Source organism: Struthio camelus, chromosome 2 (genome assembly GCF_040807025.1).
Source record: "Struthio camelus isolate bStrCam1 chromosome 2, bStrCam1.hap1, whole genome shotgun sequence".
NCBI lineage: Eukaryota > Metazoa > Chordata > Aves > Struthioniformes > Struthionidae > Struthio > Struthio camelus.
The window spans coordinates 57,910,713-57,935,854 of NC_090943.1; the positions used below are offsets into that span (position 1 = coordinate 57,910,713).

The 25,142-nt window shown below is 37.6% G+C and overlaps 1 protein-coding gene across 5 annotated transcripts in view; it reads left to right on the plus strand.

The window, feature by feature from the left end:
* Positions 1 to 25,142, plus strand: part of POU6F2 (POU class 6 homeobox 2) — a 315,713-nt gene that overhangs the window by 38,588 nt on the left and 251,983 nt on the right. For all 5 annotated transcript variants that reach the window (XM_068935937.1, XM_009679430.2, XM_068935939.1 and 2 more), the window contains exon 2: positions 19,388 to 19,559. In XM_068935937.1, coding sequence (XP_068792038.1) covers positions 19,388 to 19,559 — 172 coding nt within the window. The remainder of the gene's footprint in view (positions 1 to 19,387; positions 19,560 to 25,142) is intronic.

The following is a 25,142-nucleotide window of genomic DNA, read 5'->3' on the forward strand; positions in this document are numbered from 1 at the left end:
TTTTTTGAGACGTATGCTGCAATACCTACTTGAATAACCCTGAACAGAGGCAACTAAATGTGCTGTTTGTGGATTGCTACAGAATTAAGTCCTGAATCACTCCTGAGCAGACCTTGCAAAGAGGCTAATAATAAGGTGTTGTCTGATTCTCTGGTTTAAAGGCATTTGTGTATTTTGTTGCACTCCCCCCTCCACACCCCCTGCTCCGAGTGTTTTAGGAAAGGCTGACAGATGAACTGCGTGTACAATGGCAGGAGGGAATGGGCCACAGGGAACAGAAGCACAAATGATCCAAAACTAAGGCTATAGAGATGGGTTCAACTGAAAAATTTTGCACGCTGGGAAACTGTTGAATCTAATCTATGAGGAATTAACCTTAATATACTGACTATTATTTTGCTGTTTATACTAATTAATCTACCATCCTGAAAAGCTACTTATATACTTTCCTCTCTATTCATTTTAAAATATTGGAAAAATGGACATGTAAATTAAAGCTTCCTGTAGACATTTTTAACATGTGCAACCAGCACTTATTCAACATATCATCCTGGATCTTGCTGATCTTAGCAGCATTACAAGGATCATATTTTCACACAGATGAACCATTCATGGCAATTTCTCCAATAGCTTTGACACAAACATTCTTTTCTTTGATATCAGAGAGATAAGCTTTCTATTTTTGTCCTATTTTTTTCCCCCCAACCGACATATTTATTGAGGCTATTGCAAGGAAAATCCCACTTTCCATTACATTTTTTTTTCCCCTCTTGCAGGGTTTCACAGGCTAATAGAGCAGTATGGGGGTCCTGGTCATTGTCAGCTTACATATGTGTATGCATTAATAAAAATGAACCTCCACAGTTTATTTAGAATTAGTACGTAGACAGATATACATACAAGTGTGCGCACAGTGGATAATACGCATATGTGTATCATTTTATTTGAGTAGACGCCTACGTGATTCCACTGCTGTAGATCAACAAGTAGCATTTATTGATCTCTTCTAACAGCAGTTCTAGTTCCAGAGAAGATTTTGATTGATTGTCCTCATCCAGAGTGAGTTCTTTCTCCATCTCTCTAGAGTGTTCAGTGGCATTGGCAGCAGAGAGTGTGGAGACAAAAGATTCCTTTTTGAGGAAAGGACTTTTACAGTGTGTAATTGTGCTTGGATTCCAAATAATTATTTCAGTGCCCTTTGCCACTTCTATCCAAGGAATTTGATACACCTCTTATGCTTAGAGTCTGTAAACTGGTGGTGGTAGTGTAGATATCTTATGTCACACCTGCATTCTGCAGAGTAAGATGCCTACAAATTAAAGTACTGAATGGAATGGAAATGTGATTTGTGCTGTTTCTGTTTCATCACACAAATCTTCTTCCCTGTTACCTTTTACATTAAAGCCAAAATTAGTGTTAAAGTTGAGGAGTATTTTGGTTTTAAGTATTCCAAGCATTTAAAGCATGGAAAATTCTATTTTAAGAAGGTAGGTAAATACTTAAATAACATTGTAATTTTGGGCCTTTAATATCAAACTGTGAGATGCCTTGCTGCACATTTCAGCACTAAATGCTTACTGCAGTGACTGTTTGTTGCCTGTCGAGGTCAAGAGGTAAGAATGCTATTATTTTTTAGATAAATAAGCTACTTAGCCATCCCTCACTTACTAGTGCCAGATGCAACTGCTGAAAGTATTTTACAAGTTAGTTTTTGGATCACAGTCACCAATACCTTGCTTCCTTAATAAATAACTCGGACTATCTTAATCCCGCCGTATTCTCATCTTATCCTGTGGTCTAAATGATGACAGGCATTTTATCTCAGAATTCCCTCTACCTGCTGAAAGAAGCAAAAAGAAAGTGAGCCTGTCCTCCACTTTTTGCCTTCCCTTTATAAACTGAAATGTTCACTATGGAAGTGTGAAAGGAACCTATGTGAATGCCACTACTACCTCCTGTAAGTTCTCCATCAGCCAGGTTTCTTGGTTAGACCCAGTTAGACCTCTAGGTTTCTTCACATTACTCTCTAAAGATAAATCTCAGGGTGTCTTCAACACGTCTGTAAAAATCCCCCTCGCTCCATTATTCCAATGCTTTTTTTTGTTGTTGTTTAATAATTTTCCCCCACAAAGCCTTATGTGCATATGTTCAAGTGCCTAGAATAAACAAGACTGCTGGTTGCAGACTTAATCATCTCTATGGAGTTGTTTAATATCTCAGTCATCATCCTAATTTCTGATCACTTGCTACAGAGGTTTATAACAAATTACCCTGATTACAGAGCAAGAACTTCTGACAAATTAAAGCAGAAAAACCTACTTGAAGGCTATTCTGCAGTAAATCCATGCTTTGCAATAGTGCAGACAGCAGATAAGCCTCACGCCCTTGCAGACCAGAACTGCCCCATCAGTTGTACCGATCCCTGCAAGCAGGGCTCTACCTTGTGGGGCTTAAGGAAGGTCTTTGCTCCCTGCCAATCCAAGAAGCCTTTGCTGGCTCCCAGCTGCTGCCTGCCTCTGGATGGCACTACCGTCACTGTGAATGGCTGGGAACTCCTCCAGCTCTTTCTTAGGAAGCACATGTCTTAAATTTGGCTATTCCTCACCCCTACTATGGTTTGCCTTTACGCTGAGTTTTCAAAATTTGGCATAAGAAATGAAGCCCAAAGGCAGGAGTCTCCATTGACAGATTGCTATAACAGAGGTCTACAGAAAACTTTTCTTCTGAGCTGTGTTGTTGTCAAGGTTTTGTGTTCCTTCCTCCACCTCAATCATCTAATTCAACTGTCAGCACTTCAAGGGGTTCTTTTTCTTTATTTTTCGTTGTTGTTGTTGTTTTTTGTTCGTTTGTTTTTCATTTGGGTGCTACGACACTACCTGATCTGAATTACAACAGTGAATTAGTAGAACTCTTGCATGCTCTCTAATAATCCGTGAAGCAGAAACTTCTCTCACATAGGCTAGCATTATAATTATAATGTGATTTACTCAAAGCTTAAGTCTTTCAGTAGACTTGAACTCTTAACTTTTAAATATTTTCACTGTATGTAAAAATATTCTGGGTTAGTAATAAGCTTTCTTGAGCTGCAAGAAACCAGAGGCACATCAGTCATGAGTGAAAAATTCAGAATGCATACACTTTTTTTTTTGAACCTAATAAGTTGCAATTTAGGAATTGTCTGACATATTTTTCCCTAAGTTTAGTGCACGTTTTTTTGGTTTGTTCCCCCCCCCCCCCACCTCACACGCACACTTTGGTCTTCAGGGTGTATCTGGCACTCTTTTCTTGCAAACAAATGTTGCCAGCTAAAGCAATAGGATTTGAAGCAGTACAGGAAAATAAATAGGACTTCACAACATAGCAATATAAAAAAGTGTGCAGAGCAGGCATATTAAGCAAAGTTGGATTTTACTACTGTCATATCTGCGTGATCAACTGGGAGACTAAAGTGGACCCTGCCGTGCATAGTCATCAGCAACATTATAATCTGTGCTCCACCTTCTAGACCACCTTTGCAGTTTCATTGCCTTCAAATGAAGTGCCAGATTGCAGAACCATAGTGAAGGCAATAGGATTACAATAAGTGTTACTGAGCTTACGATTTATTAATAGTGTTAATGTGGTATATTAGGCAGAAAGGAACACACTTTGATAGCAAGATCCTAGGCTGAGTCCCATAGAGGGAAGGGAATCCACTGCTTGCTTGTAAACCAAGCAAACTTCAGAAAGGCTTTTGGAGAGAAAGTAAGCACAAAACAATAGGTTCTCACTTTCATGTTCATTGCCAGTGTAGTGCTGTATTTTAAAATCTTTTTCTGATTAGTAGTGCGAACAGTATTCTTTCATTGACTCACAGCAAGGTTGAGGTGAAAGACCTTTGGTGGCCTGTCTTAGACTATAGGAGATGTCATTGCTGCTGTTACAGAGTTAGAGTACGTGATTGCTCACTCTTCTGTATTATGCATTTCACTGTCCAGTTGAACTTTAAATATCACAAACGGTAGAGCTTTTCTTACTTATCTCTTTCAGGAGAAGGTTGTAATCTAAGCTTCCCCCCGCCTTCTCCTTTCACTTGTAATGGCCATCTTATGCGTTCTCATGTCATTTTCATCCTTTTGTTCCCACTTAGCTCTGTGGCTACCTTTGAGCAATTTACCTCCACTGTTGGGCTCCAGTCTCTCAAAATCTGATCATATAAGTAGTCCTGTGGATTCCAGTGAGTATACTTAGAGCAGAGTTACATGCTTGAAGGATCAGTTTGTATCCTTCAAATAGAGATAAATGACTATGATATCCTAAAGCCATGATTTAACTGCAGCATAAACATGTCTTTGTTTTCATCACAGCAGTTCAGTTCCTCTGTTGTGATAAATCTGGCTGATCTGCTTGGATTGCCTTTCAGTATGTTGTTAGAGATCCTTGAAGATGTACATGGCCACCAGGGCATCTAAGAGAAAGAAATCCTGTTGTTGGAGTTACTGCGCAGGGAAGTATGATCATATTGTGGGTAATGTGATGAGACATCCTTAAAAAAATGAGGTTCAAAGTCCACTATCAGTGTTGTTTATTTGTACTGATTCATCTATCTCCTTTGTTTTATCCTTTTTGCTTTGTATATTGGTCTTCCAAATCATTTTGATATCATAGGAACTGTGCCTCTAGGTACTTTTAAAAGTGTTACCTTAGCTGTCTTAGTTCTCCTGAGGGAGAGAGAGGGAAACAAATTAATTTTCATTTTGCATTTTCTTGTCATAATGAGCATGTGTTCATTCATTCATTTATTCTTTCTGCTTTCCTGAAGTCTGTAAAAGACTAAAAAACAGCGGAAGTCTGAAGTTAGAAATCTTATTTAGAAAACAAACCCAGTAATTTGATCAACTGCTAGTATTGTTAGATTGTCTAGCTAGATGATTTGGCTAGTAATTTGTTGTCCTCCTCCTCCTATCATTTCCTGTTCTCAGTTGCTGTGCTAAAGTTTAAAGGTGCTGGAACCAGACTGGTGAGTGTTGGAGAGTTAAGAATAGCCTGCTGAACAAGGGATTGCGCATGTAGCCATGTGAGACCTTAAAGATCATAAAGGCTTAAACTACTATATAAGGCAGATTTTGATGTGACAAAGTCCAGGGAACTGCTAGTTAAGCATGCTGTTCATGTTAATACATCCCAGTCCCTGGTGAGTTGCTGATTAACCTAAGCTGGTTGTAGCATAGCCCCTTTCTAGCTTTTAACTGATACGTGGGGGAGAAGTCAGTTTCCTCACATATAATATATGATCCTAGAAAACTGGGAGGAAGTGCAACGGTTTTTTGATAATTGTTGATCTAGATCTTCTTATTTAATTAACTTCCATTTTATACAACATTTGGAATATCACACTCATTATATGCTAAAGCAATGTTTAGTCCTCATCATCCTTTAAAACAAGCATTACTTAAATGTTCTGGGTGGGGTTTTTTTTGTTTGTTTGTGATGGTGGTGTTTCCTCCTGAAGTACGTTCCCTTCAGACTTCCAGGCCTGTAGGTTTCCAAGCTCTCCCTCATGAAGAGGTAAATACGAGCCCAGTATAAACTCAGTTGTGTACGTTAGGATTTGCGGCTGCAAGACAGGCACTTTGGGAACTGCTGATGGAACTAGACCTTGTGTAGAGGTAACAGTTCCTCTTTTCTCTTCTACTGGTGTTTCCTCTACTATGTATTGAAGGTCTGTGTGCATATCCTAGTGCAACAGAACTGGTTACCTGTCCAAGCTAAGTATCTAGTCTGAGGCTATTTAATGCTTTTGGTATTTTCAGCTGCACAGGTGAAATAATTGCATGTGTGAGGGATTTGGTTCCGTGTAGGAGCTCTGGCCATGGTTTACTAGTAATTCTGCACAGAGGCATGTGGGTATATTACTTACTGTGTACATTCTATTGGAAAGTAGCAAATACTGTTTGTGGTGCTCACTTAAGTGGTATTCTTGTGCTCCCTGTAAGTGCACATAACTAATCCTGTAGTCCCTAGGACTATAGTTATAGTGCCTGTAGCTAATGCCCTACATGTGAGTGCAAACACTGTAGCCCATTCATATAAAAAGGAGCTTTTTCCAAAACTATTGTGGTTGCTATTGTAGTAATGGGATATCAAACAGGCAAAATTTTATGTGTTGTCAATAGCTAATTAACTTACAATGTTTAAAGTGAAGACATGATGGTAAGCTTATATAAGGTGTCATGTTGAAGTAATTGCACACCAACTTGATCTTATGGCCAAAGAGAATGTTTTAATAGCCACATCAATTCTGAGGACAGTCTAGCCTACACAGAAACAAAGAGATCATAAGGATGTGATTAAGCATCCAGATACTGTAGTACTGAGAAATATTTAAATAGCCTGAGAAATAAATAGATGAAGCATGGGTAGAAGTAAATGGGAAAGTTGACTTAAATCTATGAATAAGAATTTGATCTAAAATGCAAGCAAGCAAAAAAAAAAATAAAAAATAAAAAAAATAAAAAGAGAAGGTGGCTTAAATTACTAGTTTTACTCACCTCAAATGTAGCCAGTCTTATTTATTTCATTCTTGCGTAAGTAATTTGTTGGTTTGGCATTCCGCAACCCAACATATTGCATTGGAATCAGGTGATAGAAATGAGCCTGCATTTGGCCCCAGAGGAAGCACAGGTGTCCATGAGGACTAAGAGTTATACAGGACAGTTAGACTGTGAGAAAAAGGAATTCAAGGAATGTTAGTTATGTGAACAAAGTTTCCCTACCTTTTAGGCCTGGATAGTGCAAATCTTCAGGAGGGAGCAACTGCTACTACCACTTAAAATAGGAATAAATGCACTGGAAGAAAATCACTCTAGTTTTAGGACTAAGAACTTTCTGCTAAGGTTTTAAGGAGAGTTGTTCGAACATCACATTAACAATAATAATTGCTTGGAAAGTAACCATTACTGAGGAAATGGCAATGCTAACTCTGACTAGAAGAGAAGGAAGGAGGACAGAGCCCAACAGCAGAGGAGATGAGCTCTGCACCATTCCTGTTTTACAGTGCTTTATACTACTTCCTGTGTTCCTTCTCTGTAAGGAAGACCCATCTGCCTTCCTAATTCTTCTTGAGATCTTCAGACTGGAAGGATGGAGGGCACAGGTTGTACGAGTGAGTAGCAATAGGGCAATAAAGGAGTCTTTTCTTCCTAGATGGCCCTCCGAAATTTTCCAGTGTTTCCCAGAGAAAACCAGGTAGTTTTGCAGGTACTGCAAAACCAGGTAGAGTCTGCAGGTACTGCAGCAACTCTATGCTTGCCTCTGCTGCTTGATCCATCCAACTCTGCTGTTTTAAGAGCAGTGAAATGGAGCAGAAATCCCATCCAGTTAGGAAATCAGAGACAAATTTTTGTAGTTGTGAGAGTTAAATTGAATAACTATATACGGTTTGACGATTTGCTCGATATATGATAAAATGGATATCTATAGATATTAGAAGCAGGTAAATGATGAAAGGAAGTTGACAAAAGGAATAAATGGAAGTAGTGGAATAAAATTAAGACTGGGCCACCTAAGAAAAATACACTGGACAGTGTAAATATGTCTTGTACAAATGTAAATATATTGTAACAGTAAAATACCACTAAAACTGGAGAAATACTGTCTGAGGTATGGGGTTTTTTAGACACAGCTAGATAGGATGAAGCCCTAGAAAAACAGACTAGGAAAGAGTTCTGTACAGACTCTGTGGGGATAGACTAGATTAACTTGCACATTTTCACAGGAAAGTTAAAAGTCAAAATCACACCTTTGCACTGCCCTATCTCTTCTTTGCAGATCAGTAAAACAGAATAGAGATTAGGTGGCTTGGACAACCATGCATAGAAGTTCAGTGGCAAAACAGAGCCTCTAGGTGCCAGCTCTCCTGCTCTAGCCACCAGGTGGCATTCTTCTTCTCCCACAAAAAAAAAAAAAAAAAAAAAAAGGCTATTTTTTGAGAGGGGTAACAAGCAAGAGGTTGGCTTCAATATGGTGTGCTCAAGCTTGCAGGAGGAAACCCAAGTGGCTCTTTGCCTTTGTATTTACAAGCTGTAAATATATATTATATTTTTTGAATATTAAACAGTTGTGATATATGTGGGCAGAGCAGTTAACTTGTTCTTATAAGTAAAAAACAAAGATAAAACCCACACATTTTTCAAATATACATAATTATTATGCCAAACACAAAACTGATTTCCATTTTGAGACAGTGTATGAAAGTAATATGTAATGAACAAATAATACCGGATTGCCATCACAACTCTATAATATCCTGCATATTTTTTGTTTTAGTCTTTTAACCTTTTTTGATCACTTTTAAGTTATTAACAGCTATTTTTATGTTCATTTTAGGTACGCTAGTGTTTCCAAACACAGATTTTGTAATGATAGGCATATTTGTGCATGTTTTGTGTAATCCTACATATTACAAAAAAAGTGCAAATCATGCCATGTCTCTAATATTCATCTTTGGGAAGAAGCACTTATGTTGAAAAACTTTTTTTTTTTTTTTTAAGGCACAATGTACAAGGTCTGCAGCAGGTTGAAAATAACATTACTGGTCTCAAGTTATGACATCATTTATATTGATTTACATTAATTAAAACAGCTGTACTACGTTTAGGGCTACCTTTTTGAAGTTTTGTGACTGATTTCAGTGACAAAGAAATCACAGCCTTTGCCTAGATCTCAGTGACTCTGCACGCAGAGAATTGAGTCTGCATTCGCTCCTATTGAAAGAGATAGCAACAATCCAAACAGCTTCATTGGGAAGAGGGATCAGGACTATTTATACACAAACAGGCGCGCACACACACACACACCCACACACACACCCCAAACAATAACAGGATCTTCAGAAAGATTTTTCTGTTGTTTCAAGCAGAAGGGAGTCAAAAGCATTTGCTACTTTTGTGCTCTCTAAGGAGAGTAGTGACAGTGGCTCTTTTAAGGGTGAAATTGAGTGGTCTAGCAATATTGGCCAGTTTGCAAGTAACAGGAGCGAGCAACAGAAAGTGCTGCTATAGTTGCATGGATTTTTCTGTTTGTTTGGTTTTTTTACCTTCTGATCAGGTTTTCATCCTTAAAATGTTGTTTGTTTAGAAGGAGTTTCCTTAAGAAGCAATAGGGAGCCAATGACAAATAATTGCAAAGGCAACTAAAAAAGAGTCATCTAATAAAAAAAACAATTGTCCATGTAGGAAAATACTAACATATCTGAGGAATGTTTCATTCATTGTTTATTGATAATCCAGTTACTGTGATTGCTGCTGAAATGATCAGTAAGTGTTTTGCTGTTTTCTCTGTTGTAAAGCATTAAACAGAAAGCTGCTGTTACACTGCTTTGAATTGAAGTGGTCCTCCTATATATCCACTGCATAATATTGTTACTGCATGTGGTGGCTGACGTATCCTACCCTAACATAATGAATGAAACGTGTTAGGAGTTTGTAAGTATACCAGCAGCTTCCAGCAGATTAAAGCCATTGACAAAAAGCATGACATGCTTTGAGCTTCAACTTCTTACAGAAAAGCAAGTCCTTATGCAGATTTCATTAGAACTGTGAAGCTCTGTTACAGTTAAGGACATATTGAACTTTAAAAGATATTTAATTTGAAATTAATATGCTGATCTATAATGTGAAAAGAAAGATGTGGTACCCAGGTGTTGATGAAGACCTGGTATCCACAGAAGTAACCCTAAAGATCCACTGTAATGATTAAAAAAAATTGCACTCATTTATCAGTGGGAAAGGCTTAGAAAATATAAAAGGCATAACATTATTGATCTGCAGTATTTGTAGCATTATTAAGTACGTTTAGCAGTTATAACGGCAGGTTTTCCTGTCAGATGAGCTCAACACAGAAGAACCATAGGAAGAATGATTTGGGGTCCTTGCTCTTAGCCTAGTAGTGGCACATCTCACTGTAGTGTATCTAGTATCTGGAAAAAGAAGAGAGCATATTAGTGTATGTGAGGCTGGCTTCAGATGAAGCTTTCAGGTTTTTTCAACAGATAGGCTGTTCTAGTCTACATACAGAAGAGATAAAATGAAATAGAGAACAGTAAATCTGAGGGCCTGCCCCTAAAAGGTAGCAGTAAAACTTACGTGAGAGAAGTCATTTCCTGTACTTGTCTCTAGAATTCAAGTTTTATATTAAGCCAAGCAGGATCAAGCAGGCTAGAGCACCACCTAAGAGCTGACCACCTTGTTAATCATAGAAATAATATTAAAAATCAAGGCTGAGCTGTCCTAAGTTTGAATTCAGATTTCAAAAGCTTCCAGTGTTGTTTAGGAAGAATTCATGGTTGACCATGACACTTGCTTCAAGCCAACAACAAAGATTTGATAGGGAAATGAAGATTGGCTAGCAATTTTAAATTTAGATAGTCTGGTGAAAACCTGACTACTTTTTTTTTTTTTTTAATATACCCTTGTTTATAAAGATTTTTGTTTTTTGTGAACCTTCCATCAACCCTATTTCCAGTCTGGTTTAGGTTGTGACTGTATATTGGGTAATGGATTGTAACTGATTTTAAAAGTGTCATTCAAACCTAGAGTTAGATCAAACACGAATTAGATTAGAACTACTGTAAAAATCTTTACCAACATTTCCCTAGAAAAGGGTACTTTGTTGTACTAAGACTGATACGTCTCTGTTCCAACAAGTTTTTCTCTTGAAGGATTTCTTTTCTAGTCTTTGGAATTTCTGGTGAAAGAAAGGGAGACACCCATCCCAAAACAGCCACTTGCTATGGCCCTTACCTAGGTCCATCATCAGCTACAAACAGATCTTGGTTTGGGTTTTCCTAGATCAGATGCAGGTTGCTGAATTAACCATTGTTTTATCCATGCTGTGAATTTTCAAAAATTCAAGCTAATGGTTTCTTTTTCTTACAACTTGAAATTCCTGAAACGTTATGTAAAATCCAGGGTTTTTTTTTCCTTTTTTAAGTAGGAAGTAAAGATTCTCTTTCAGTTGCTGTGAGCCCCTTCTAGACTGGCTAGGCAAGTTTCTCTCTTATGATCAATAATAAAAAGTTATTGCAAGTTTTTTGTTGTTGCTCTTTTGTATGGTTCTGGATGTATCAGTTTCTAAAAGACCATATTTTTAATCAAATTCTGGCTTTATTCCCCCCCGACCCCAAGATGTTTCTGGTGCACACACAGTAGTAGACAAAACTTGACAAATGGAAGTGCAGAGAAGCTATACATGATACTTTATTTAAATTCCTAATTAGGCCAAATTCATATCATTGAATGCTTTGTAGTGTCAATCCCAATGAGCAATCTTTTAGCCAGGAAAGACTAGCTCTGAGCATGCCATGAATTATTTTATTGCCAGAAGTCATATAGGGACTGTTTCTTCCTCAGAGAGAGGAGAAGGATTATTGGTGGAAGGAGCTTTTAGAATATGTTCTTGGATCAACTGGAAAGAGGATGAGATTCAGAAAGCCTTGTGTTTTAAGTCCATGTGTCTGCACTGCCATTTCACTCTGCCAAATAGAAGTTGAATTAACACCTCTTCTCCCCCTCCTACTGCCCCCCCCCCAAAAAAAAAAACCACACAGGTTGTACAACTTTCAGGCTAGTCAAAGAGCACTCATGAGGGTAATGTAATGGTTGGGTGAGCAGAATGATGTCTCCTTTGTGTGGTCAGTATGGGAACTGAAACCACCTACTATGAAATAAGTTTTAAGGTGAATGGTAAGTTTCTGTTGTGATACCAAAGATCCTTTAGACAGCTATAAAGCTGTTTATTACACTAAAGTGGAATGATAATTTTTTTTTTCCCTAGGGGTGACAAATACCTTTATTGAAATGTTTTAATATTTTCTTTATGGAAGAAAATATTGTCTATGGTCTTCCTCTTGGTAATGGATATTCTTTCAAATCTTCTGGTAAGTTGACCCCACAGTACACAAGGCTTAGAGAATCCTGGTTATTCTTATAGGCTTGTAATTTTCCTGCAGAATAAAACTAACAGAGTAGTAGGAATCATCCAAAATTATTTGACACATGTTAACCTAGAATTAATAGAAGGAAGTTATCTAGCTTCACCTCATACTTGGTAGAAGGCTGTAAAGATGAAATGGTTTGCAACAAGAGAAGAGCAGGATAATTCTTAAATCAGACTAATAATTGGATCAGAAGTGTTAAGGTCAGCTCCAAGAGTAAAAGCAACTTTCAAAGTAAAACATCTGTGCTGTGTGATTCCTAAATGTCATGTGGATCAGGTTGAATAGAAAGTCTGAATTCATGTATACGAGTCTTTCTTTCCCAGCCAGTCTGAGATTGGTCTAGAAAAGCAGAGATGCAGCAGTCTCCCACAATGAGGTTGCTGCTCCTCACCTGGTCTGTGGTAAAACCAACATCTTTTGCCTTTTTGACTGTGTGAAGCATAGAACATGACCTGCTGTATGAAGCTACTAGGTATATTTTTATACCAATAAACTCAAGTTGATTATGCAGATAAAATCATGACCTAGCCATTCATTCCTGTGCACCTGTTGTATTCATGTCCCCATTCTGCAGCCTTTAGTTAGTGTGCTCTGGAGCAAGCAGACTAGCAGATTGACTAGCACTTGTCTTGTGAACCTCTCGGGTTACTAACAGTAGGTGTAAGAAATATGTGAATGTTTTTCAAAATTACTACTTTTTTTTTTTTTAAAGGGAGGGAGGGGAAATATATGTACTGGGGCAATTTTTGCATTATTTGAAGCCAAGTTGAAGTAGTGTTCCCAGCTCAAGACAGAGCAATTCAAGGAACATTGCCACATCAAATTTAGGTTTAAAAAGTTTTGTTTAATTTAAATGAGTCCTCAGACTACAATTAAAACCTTCATGAGTTTCTGAAAAACATGTTTTCTGTCAGAAAACGTTATACTCACCAGCCCTAACCTTATCAATGTCCAGAATACCTAAAATTAAAAAAATAAATGAAAGACACTATCCTAGCAGGATTGACCAAGCTAGTAATCTTTAAAGTAATGAAAGTACCATGGATGGTGAAAGTCATCTTAACATTCTATATTAAACCATTAAATAAAGTGCAGTATTATTAACAACATGATTATAGTTAGGCCGTGGACACCTCTTACAACGTTGGTTTTAACTGGATAATTTTTTTTTTTAACTGCAGCTTGGACATTAGCTGTGAAGATGAGTATCATAGCAGAAATACAATGTCCAAAGTCAAGCTAGTATTGAGAAAAAGATATAAAAACAGAACCCTCTCTTCTGCTGCAGGGATTGTCACAAGGAGAAAAGTGTAGGTTGAGTTGAACAGAAGTGGGGGAACATTTTGAAAGGTAATAAATATATTGAGTGAGGAGAGCTGGGGAAAAATTAGCTCCTTCCTATAGCAGGAAGGAGTGAGAGGCAATGAAGAAGATTTTAGTGAGTTAAATATGAGTACAGTATGACTTGCTGTATGAAGTTGCTAGGTATATTTTTATACCAATAAACTCAAGTTGATTATTATAAAATAAAATTCTGACCTAGCCATGAATATGAATATAAGTAAATATGTAATGCAGTAAATAGGAGTACAGGATCAAAGCAGTGACGGGAGATCGGTGGTCGTATATCAGTAATCTTGTTTGTTTTTCTTATAAAAACATCAATCTAAGGATGATGGTACAGGTAGCTGGGCAGAAAATGAGAAGATAATTTTCTCTGTAATTTTCCAGAGAAAAGGACAGCTAGTGGGTAGAAATTGCCAAAGGCTAGCCAGGGTCCAATAACGTTGATTCAAAACAGTTTGCATAAACTAAGCTATGGATAGGTTGGAATGGCAGTATCAGCACATTGGTGACAGCAAATAAAACAATATTCAAAGAAGAAAAAAATCAAAGATGATTGTCTGTAAGAAGTTCTTTTAATTAGGGAGGAAAAAGTATAGTTCTTGAAGCAATATGATGAAGATTGACTAATTTGTAAGAGGACCAAGGGTAAGCGTAATCCTAAATTTCACTTGTATTTGACACTAAATGAAACAAATCCTTTCCAGTATAGGTTTTGAATGAGGAATACATTAAAAAGATTTTGAGCTCTATCTTCTAGTTTTCGCATAGCTTTATCCAAGGTTATGATGGTGTGTCCTGACTTGACTTAAAAAAAAATTAAAAACCTGCAATCTGAAAATGTTTTGGTGTAATCCTTAGAATAAAGTATGAATAACATGAATGTTTATAATTACCAGTAATGTAATTAGAGTGGTTGCTCACATATATTCTCTAGATCTGTCTGAAACAGAAGTCTGCAAGATCAAGATCATAGAGGAGAGCATGATTTATTTCCTATTTTGAAAAAAAATGCTGAAAATTAGGTATTTTTAAGCCAAAGAAATGAAGATTATGCAAAGTAAATTCAAACCAAGGAAAAAATAGGTAAAGCAAAACAAAGGATCTTTCTTTTTCTCTTTGATTTAAATTAAAAAAGAACAGAATTAAGTCCATAACATTAACAGTGCAGTGAATGTAGAATTTAGACCAAAGGCTAAACTGGTGCATAAAGCCTTCATAAAGCCCCATCATCACCCAAGTCCTACATTAAAGATGGAAGTAGTTGTACTCCCATTTTTAGATTTCTGCCTAGGGCATTTTTCTCACAAACACTGTACAGTAGTTTCCTTTAAAAGCTGTCTTTGATTACTAAACAGTTTTCCTTAAAAATTGCACCTTTACCTTTAAAGTGCAGGGGCAAGACTTTTAAAATAGTGATAAGCGTTCCCCTGTACTTCATACAATGCTGCAGAGAAGCACAGAAAGGTTTTGACTTTTGAAAGGAGGTATGTAACCAAAACTGTAACTTGCATTTGCAAATCCCACGACATTTTTATGGGTAAATTACGCACAACAACTTCTTTAAGAAGCAAGTCTGGAAGTGGTAGAGTTAAACACAGGTGTAGCAGCTATTGTCAGCTAAATTATAGGAGGAATAAGCCACCTTAAAGGGAGACACGCAGCGGGGAGAACCACTCACTGCATAAAACTGTCAGAGAAATTTTGTGGAGAACGGGCAAGTTTGGAAATACTGATGCTAGTTGAACAAGAAATGGATGACAAGTTGTATGAATACCATACGAGATACGTGTAAAATTTGTTTCTACATATGTGGTATTTGCAGGTATATTTTGAATAAGGGGTTTGTAATTTGTTAGTTTTCACATAACTAGAACTTTGTTCTTATGGTTTATGCCAGCTGAAATTCTCTGCAGTATTATATCAGTTTTATTTACCACTGCCTGTTACTTAAAACTCTTTTTAGAGAGTTCATCTTGCTGTTTTTTATGCATTCTTAAACTTTTCCGTTTTGTTTATGAAAAGCTAAAACTTTTGTGTGGGTGTCAATCAATGGAAGTGTTTCTGTGCTACGCTGCAGACTATAACCTCATCTCATCACCTTCCAAAAAACAAATACTTAGTGTTGAGCTCGCAGACATCCAGGGCAGGGAGGAGAACAGATCCTGATGGGATTATCTGCAGGAGATGCACATGGATTTCTTGGCCTTGGTACATCCTCTCCCACACCCTGGCTCCTCGCTGCGCCTCACTTTGTACATGGGCCAAGGAGGAGGAGGCTGATGGATCTACAGCTAGCTGCTCTGAAAGATGTATAGCAACTATTGCTGGGGGTTGGGGTTTTTTTTGGGGGGGGGGGAGGGGAGGGGAGGGGAAGGCATTGGCAGTCCTAGGGAGGACCCCTCCAGCCCCCAAGAAATTTTGCAGACTAGGCCACTTGCCTTGCACTGGAATTAGAATTTGTGCCATCTATAATTTGATTATATAAAAATAATAATTTTTAATCATGCATGTTTAGAAGAGAAGAAGAGATGCATTTTTTTAATTATTAGAAGCACTTGAAAGCCTGAAGACGAGATGAAGTTTAAAAATGCCCACTTCTGAAAGTATGTTTTTTGAAGAAAACAAGCCTTTCTCAACCTGTCCTTTAAGTGATTTGTTTGGTCTTCATGTAGACTAGAATTTTAGACAGTACCTAATCTGTCTGCTTATCAGGAAAGTTGTCATTCATTCAGCATTTGACATAGAGAGCTACCCTAGAGGTTAACTACAGGTTCTGGTGCAATCTTAGGTGGGGGAGGCAAAATTTCATATTGTTTCACTTTTTTATTTTTTAACAGTCCTTTGAGCTCTGTGTTTGTAAAGCTCTTGTTTTAAATTTGTGGCTAGACGTCTGCCTAGCCATATGGGAGTCTTTACTTCAATACTCTTGTGGTCTAGGTCTCAATGATACGTTGCGGCAATGAGTTCCAAAGGTTTTCATTGCTTGCTATTTGAAAAAAATACTTTTATTAGTAATAGATTTAACAAATTTCCATGTCAGTAGAGACCCCACACACCTTTTTTTCCCTTGGAGTTGAGATAGGGAGGATACTTCCTGATCTAGTTTTTTTTTTCCCCTGCCATTTATTTCTTGTATACTTTGATCATGCTCATTCTTATTCATTTTTGTCAGATAAACATTCCCAATCCTTTCAAGCGCTTTATCGTTCTCACTGCACATCTTCTGATGCATCTTTCTTAGATGGGCTAACTGGAAATGAACAAAGTACTCCAGATGAGACCGACCTATTTATATATAGGGTAAAATCCTGGCCCTGTTGAAGTTGCTGGGAGTTCACTAGCATCCAGAGCGTGAGGTTTCTCCTGGTGCTGTCACATTTTTCTATATTATTCTTCATCCCATTTTTCATAAATTCAACTTGAAAATTTGGCAGCTGAGAATTTAATCTAGAATACTACTGATTCAGCATTCTTCCTCAGATTGCTGGTAGTCCTGAGATTAGCAGTGTAGCTCTGTGGAGAGGATTAGTTCCTTCCCGAAAACAGTTTGAAAAGGATCAATTTTTGTCCTGATTCACATTTGTTATAGAGCCACACTTGCCGTTAGTTTTGAACAGCTGAAACTGAGGGCCTCAGCCCAGACTTTGAAACACTACTATTTGTATTCACAGTGACCTTTAGCTGGAAAATCAGCTAAAATACATTATATAGCTTACGAAAACAAAAAAAATCTTGCCTCAGTAAATGACTTTGTCCATAATATCCTCTGAAAATAGGGGAACACAAGTCTATATTTCTTCACTATTTGCAAAATCTGTGAACTTCTGTTTCTTCCCCAGAAACATCTAAAAAATGTTCAGATTGTTGCCAGCTAATGAGTGTAGTAAATGAAATGTTAATAAATCATTGGCAATTTAGCATGACAATAACATGGATTGACCACATTGATTAAATTGATTATATTTCATATATTTGCAATATGTAGACACAAGCCCAATTTATTTTCTGAAGAGTTCAAGGTAGGTATCATTGGTTTAAAAAAAAAAAACAAAACAATGGAGTAATGTTTGTGGTTGCTATCTGCAATAATCTAATGCTGACAGAGAGCAGTATTTTATTTAGTAATTAACAGTGTAAAGGGGAGAGAAGCTGTCATGTTGGTTCTTAAGCTGGGGAATGTGATGAAAGATGATATCTGCGATCTCATCCTTTCCACTTGTTTAGGATTGTCAGGATGAGAAATGTCAGCATTATGAAAGCTCAGCTCTGCTCTTGATATGATAAAACCCTTCAAAAGCCAGTCTTTCTCTCCCTCCCCCCCTCCTTTCTCCCTCTCCCTGCACTTGCTTTTTTATTTATCCTGTTTTGTTAGATGGCAGAAATATAATTCTTTTCTTTCTTCCTATTATAAGCCACCATTTTTGTTTTATTATATGTTTCACAACCCCTAATGCCCCACTGAAAATTACCTTGTTAAATGACAGTGTTTCAAAGCCATGAATCCTTTCCACCATTCCCTCAGAGGTTTGAAACAGTCAACAGACTGTAAAGAATAAATAATAAAAAAGTATTGATTATTTTGATGACTGTGAGATTCAATTAAGTATTAATTTTGCCCTCCAGTGGACCTATCAAGGTATTCAAAAGGGAGGATTCGGCTCAGCTAAATGCGTGCTGAGTGCTTCAGCCTTAAATAGGGAGAAAATGTGTTTACCTACAGTATTTGAAGAGGAGTGCATTGATGCACAGAGTCCGATATTTAAGTGCTGTGCAAATTAAGCCCTGGTGACAGTGACATTGTTTTCAGCGATATGAGTATTGACTAAAGAAGTGCATTTGATGACAGCTTAAACTATTTGTATTGATTAACATTTTCATAGATTATCATGTGTCATATCAAATTCACTTTTCAGACATGAATACATTAAAAACCCATAGGCAGACATCGACCAATGTGGTGACGGGACAGAGGGAACATGCTAACCAACCTACTTGCTCGCTGGTCACCTGTTCTCTGCATAAGAACCATTTAGGCATGAACTTTGCAATAAATAGCTGCCAGATAGCACAACAAGGTCACTTGTTCCTTTCTTTTCTTTAGTTTCTTTTGACTCTGGTTTCCATGCCGTCATGATATTATACCTCTTAGTTTGCAAACGGAATAATAGAGTGTGCTTGGAAATAATGCCTGACCCCCAAATGTCCTCAATGAGCAGAAGATAAAACAGATCTAAATCGTCAAGAAAAAAATTAAATAGAGATATACATGCATATATATATATATATATGTTTTGTGGGAATATAATGTCCCAAATACAAGAATAATTGCAAACTGTTTGTGTAAGTATCTTCCCTGATTTCTTTCTTTTAAAAATGGTTTCTGTATATTTTATTTTAAAACCAGAAATATGTTTGTGTGTGTGTGTGTGTTTATGGACTTTTGGAGCATAGTATCCCAAAGACAAGAATAGTTAGAAAGCTGTAGCTCTATTGAATGTCTACAATGAGATGGCTATTTGTTGCTGTGTATTTTCATTGAATCACTTGAATGATTTAAAAAAAATGTGTATTTGATTTTGCTAATGTTGTACAGCTGAGGATGCCTCTCTAAATTACTGTGGAGTGTTTGCAGAGCGCTCCTCTTCTGTGGTGTTGGAGCATACAGGAATTTCTTTTCTTACTACGTTAAGGACAGAGTGAAGTGTAAAAACATACACGTTAAAAAAAAAAAAAAAAGCACATCCTACAATTAAAGCTGTGTTGGTTTGTGTTGCTTTCATAGAAGTTTTTCTCCAAAGCATCCTGAATCTCTCACATGCTAGTTGAGCTTTAATAGGGTGGGGAGTAATGGAAAACTCATTGGATCTGTAATAGCTCTTCACTTGACTGCAGCCAGCAATAACAGCAGGAGCAGCCAGAGATAAGAGAGAGAGAGAGAGAGAGAGAGAGTGTGTGTGTGTATGTGTGTGTGTGAGAGAGGGAGTGGAAGAGGAGAGTATACGCACACCAAAGCTGCCACTTTTTTTTTTTTTTCCTCCCTTACTCTTTTTTCCCCCATCCTAGGATCCAATGATAGCTGGACAAGTCAGTAAGCCCTTGCTGTCACTGCGGAGTGAAATGAATGCAGAGTTGAGAGGTGAGGACAAGGCAGCTACTTCAGACAACGAGCTGAATGAGCCCCTGCTTGCGCCTGTGGAATCAAATGACAGCGAGGACACTCCCAGCAAGCTCTTCGGTAAGTCTGTCTAGGTATTTCATTTCGCTGCTACCATGTTGTCCGGAAGAGCAATCTCCCCCCGTTGTGGTTTTTTTTTTTTCTTCTCCTTCTTTCTCCTGTTCACTCAATTTCCTTGTTAAGTACCAAGGAGTAGCATGGAGCGTGCAAGCACCCAGCCATAGGCTCGCATTCCAGCTGGCTAGGAGAATGGCGGTGTCACATCCTGAAAACTTTTGTCAACAATGAACTTATTTTATGCAAGTTGCAGACATCTTTTGTGGTTTTGTTTGTTTGTTTGTTTGCTCCGTGTCTCTCAGATAAAAAAGGAAGATGAGGAATCCTCTTTCCTGAAACAGTTCATTAACATTTGTTGCCTTAAGTGCTAATCCTGCTGTCTTACGTGCTCAGCCTTTTCTAAAGGTGGACTAAACTGAAGAGTTATCATTTTACATGGTAAAGATAAAGCTTGGTGAAGACAGCTGAAACATTCCCATAGGAAGCACTCTGTACTGAGTAAACAAAGACTACCAAGGATATTGCATATAGATGTAATGTTTTTAGAATTTAAGTTAGAAATAAAATATTTCCTCTAAAGCATGTGCAAGGAGGAATTACCTTTTTACTTTTCATTTTTTAAACAGTCTGGCTTGCGCCTGATAAAAATGTAACCTTTCATAATCAAAACAAGAGCAGCAAGAGTAACACTCCAACACAGACATCTGTCATTCAAACGGATGACACCCTGTAAGCCAACTCAAGCAACTCTGATCCCTAATCAGAAAAGGGAGCAGAGTTGTTGAGGCGCGTGCTTGAGTGATAGATGTTGATAGATGTCTGAGCTGGAGCAGCGCTATATGGTACATAGTGACATTTTGGGTTTAGAGCGAATGCTCTCCTGAAGGAGTTCCTTTTAATTATTTCCGTTTGAGACAAACCTTAATAGAAACAGAGCATTTCCTTATTTTCCATGATCCTATAGGTGGAAATATAAAGGGGGGAAGAGACCTTATGTAAAGGCAAAGCAGCTTGGTGGGGGGGGGGTGGGGAGAGAAAGCCCATTTTCTAAGATTCAAGTTTTGATTTCATAATCTGTTAGGAAATCTATAGCAGTGTTCAGATTTCTGTATTCCACCTACGAGAGCTGCAAGATTTTTTAACAAAAGAATACATGCACTTTTCTTCAAAAATTGTTCCTTTTCCTCACTACAAGATACAGATATTGTACAGACTGTTTTAGTAACTAATGTCCATATAGATATAGGAAAAAAAAAAATCCTAAGATTTAATTTCTTGGTTACAATAACGGCCATTACTGAATATCACATCTGTTTTTAAGCACCTCCTTAGTAATCTTTGTTTCCATGGAAAGCATAATTTCCACTAGCAGTTTGAATGTTCAAACACTATATAATAATTGTTGTAGTCCATTTCATCTAGAAAAAGAATTGCAATGCCTAAAATTCAGAGGCACTCTTGTGTATAGTAGTATAAATATCTTTAATAGTCTGTATTTTATTTGATCAAATGTTTAGGGTGCACCTATTAAATATAGTAAGGTATGTACAAAACAAAAACTGACTTTTAATTTAAGGGTACTGAAATGTCTGGTTCTGTTTGTTTTTTAGATTAGGCAAGTCCTGTAATAAAAGGCAGGATAGTTTTTGAACCGTTGCGATTTGGTTGTTCTACAGTGATATTGAAATATATATGGATACTTTAATTGGAGTTGCTGCATGGGATAAAAATGATGTGCAATAATATATTTTCTCCTTCTGAACTGTACATATAATTTATCTAAAAGGAATAATGAAAAAGCTGCAAATGAAGATATTGTGCTGTGTGTATTTGAGTCTAAGATGTTTGCTAGCCTGGTTTTTTTATTTGCTGCTAAAAAGATGATGCCAAAGGAAATGAAAGTAAGCAAAATAGTTTAATTGCCTCAGTATGAACTTATATACTGTTTATCTAGGTTTTGTTACAATTCTGGTAGATGCTACAGATCTTTTAGTGGCAGCCCTTGCAAGTTGATTTTAGTAACTTTGAGAACATAAAAGAAAGGACAATGAGGCTATTTTGGTACATAAGGGAAACAAACTGGTCAAATTTATTTAAAATAAAAGTACTTAGACATTATGCCATGGATACATGCCTTAGGTTATATTTGCAGCAAGCCTTTAAAATACAATAATTAGGTGTAGTATTACTGAAAGCTGTGGTACATAACTATGAAGTATTATTCTGTAGCTGTTTCTCTTTCTTTGGAATTATTAATAGCATCTTAGGAATGCATACTTTGGGCCTTAACTTTGCAGTCTCTTAAATTGTGTTATTTCTGGACTTTTTTTGGCATATGATGGCACAGAGGTTGACGTTTTTCTCTCTAACTTTCTTTCATGTGATGAGAGACAAGAATTTTCTGTTTGTAACCTATCATTTAATATATGTTGGGTAAAAGTTTGCCAGAAATCTGTTAGGCAGGACAGGGAAGAGCATTTTGGAAGGTCAAGGGGAGGAGAGTGTCCCATGGAGGAGAAAAGTTTTTCTGCACTGTTGTCTTCACATTTTTTTGAGAAATTTGTGAAAATCATGTACTGGTTTAATTGGAATGAATAACTAGCCCTTAAGTTTCTTATATTTTGTTACCCCAGCAATATGTCATGAGTTGTATTTTCATATAGATGAGTTGAATTGAAAGGTTAGGTGCGGAGGGCTTTCTCCTCCCTCACTGGAGGTGGTCTGCTTGGCCTTCTTTTGCTGGATAGCCTTAGTGTCACGATGACCTGCGTTGCCTACCTGTACCTATGCCTAAAATTCTCCCCTCTTAACCCCCCTTTTCTCAACAGCTTCCTTATTTCAGTATATCACTGCATACTGTAGTAACTGTGAGTATTTAATTCCTGTTTTGGTAGCAGATAGAGCAATTTGTCATAAAAATAGTGTCATTTCAACAACAGACTCTGCTGGAGGTGAGGAAATTGCAGGATTACAATTAATTACACTTATATTTTTTTTACTTAGGAAGGTATAGAGTAAACTTTTTGGTTTGTTTTTCTTATGGATGCTTTGCCATCAACGGCAGAGAAGGTGAACACTGCAGCTCCTCAGATCTCAGCAGCACCAACCCCGCTTTGGGACAAGTTTCCTGCAGTTTGAAGCAACTCCCTCCTGCAACTGGTGCCCGGTGTCTGGGAACGTGGCACTTTGTCACTGTGGTGAAGTGTTATCTGAGAGTGAGGACAAGAGCAGCTGTGATTCGAGTGGGTGTGTGTGTGTTTGTTGCTTGCCTTGTGGGTTTGTTGTTTGGTTTGGTTTTTAACAAAACAAAAGGCTAATCTGTCATCTGCGGGGTTTCGAATGTGTAATCCTCACCTCATGCGTTTATGTCAGTGGACTCTTCGGCAGCTGCTGAAAATACCTGTGTGCAAAAACTTTTGATGCTGAGATCACGTGAAACATGAGGGGAGTGAAAAACGCGGTGAGAAATGCTTTCTGAAGTGGAAAATTTGGGGAAAGGGCTCCCTATTCTCAAGCGTGTCACCTCAGAGGTAACGTTTTGATGTGAGGAGTTAGAACAGCCACAGTGTTTCTGGTACAGAAATACCTACCGATTTTGTTCAGCAGCTTGAGGCAAGGTGGTTTTCTATGAGATTTTGTGGTGTATTATTTATTCTTTAAAATATTTGTGAAGCAGCATCTCCTATTTTAATCATATTATGCTCAGAACTGATTAAAAGAATAGAAACTGTGGCTAGCTGTTGACATTCTTGGCAGTGTTATTTTCAGATCAACTTGTCTTGCTTTACACTATGCTTCAAAATAGTAAAACAGGGCCAAATTCTGCAGCTCTTATTAGAGAGTGCTTTTGTTAAAGATAAAAAAAAAAAAAAAAAAGGAGCTTTGCTTGAACAAACACTTTAGGATTGGATCCTAAATTAATTAATCCTAGGTAGGCTTTATACACCGCATCTTTAAACAAACTTAGTTATCAAGTACTGCTCTGAAAAAAATCTTAAGAAAAACACCTCTCAAGTACAGTTCTGTACGATTATAACTATTAAGACCTAAAAGTTGATATAGACACCAGGCATATATTGTGTATAAAATTCTCTGTACAATAAAAATCCCAGGAAGAAAGTGCCTCATCCAAGCCCCACGAACCCCCGTGGACTGAGGTTGATTTCACTGAGTTGGATCAAATCCTTAATGGATCCTTAATCCATGTTAATTTGTGGCATAATTTGATGATAGCTAAATGAAACTAGGGGTGCACTTGCATGTGAAGAAAATTTTATTGAAGTATAAAAAGTTACTCTTTGAGAATGAATATGCTGTTTTACACATCAAACTTTATGAAATAAGTAAAACGGTAAGCGTATAGGGAGTACATGATCAAGCCTGTAATTCTGGAGCAGAAGTGTTTCTTGAATAAAAATTGCAGGACAGCCAAAAATTGGCTACTACCTTTCTTATCGCTGGCAAGATTTTGTTCTAGTGAAATTAAATCTTAAAATTTTGTTTCCTTTGCTGGAACCAAAGGCTGTGATTTCATTTGATTACCTACCAGTTTTCAGCTTTTTCATAATGACTTATATATTTGAAATATTGGGGGGGAGGGAATGTGTGTGTTAAATGAATCTGTATACAATTCTGTAAACAGAGCTTTGTTTTCAAAGCCCTGAATAGGATCTGGGATTTTGTTTTCCCTGTCAATCTTGTTACCCACGTTTCAGAACAGCGTGCATCTGTATGTAGAAGCATTCGTGGCCATGCCAGAGCAGAACTGTGATACCGGGGAGAAGTTGTTTCTAGCTGATGGCGTTTTGCCGGTAGATCCTTTGCATTGGTCTTTCAGGAAAACGTGCGTTATCTGATTTTATTTGCTAAATCTGCGTTGTTTTGATTAGAATGTATGGCACTGGAGTCATTTCGGTTAGGAAGGATAAAGGACTAAATTGTCTTTTACCTCTTGAGACAGTGGTCGCTGCAGGTCAGACCAGAGGTCGTTGGCAGGTTGTTGCGAGGAAGCTCACATTAGCGTCATTAACGGCGTTTCTAGCCTGAGGTGGGGGGAAAGAGGCCTTCGATCTGAGAGCTTTCCTTTCATCAGTGTATTTAAGGACGCTTCTCTGTGGCTTGGTTGAATCCTCAAATTTTAAAGGCCTGTAAGATCTCAGCCCATCCGGGAACGTTTTGACAAGTTTTGGTAATTTCAAATGCAAGAAACCAATGTGTGGGTGGTTTGGGGTTTTTTTCTCTCTCCTTCTCTTGCTGCCTTTTAAGCCTCTAGTGAATATTTCTGTTCTTATAGGGAACTTTATGGCCCATATCATCTCAGTATTAAAATCAGATGCCTTCTTTTAGGCACAGCAAACATTGGAAAGATGTTTAATCTGCAGAAAAAGATTCCCGTCTCTCCACGTAATTTTATTCAGTAAATACACAGTAATTTGCACGCTGTGGATGCTTTGTTCTGAGACACTGTGTCAGTTATCGATGCAATCTGAAAGAGCTGTAGGCCCAATCCTGCCAGTGCTTGAATGTGCAATACTTTTATTAAAGAGAGTAGCGCATGGATTAGGAGGGCTTTTTCGTTAAGACGAC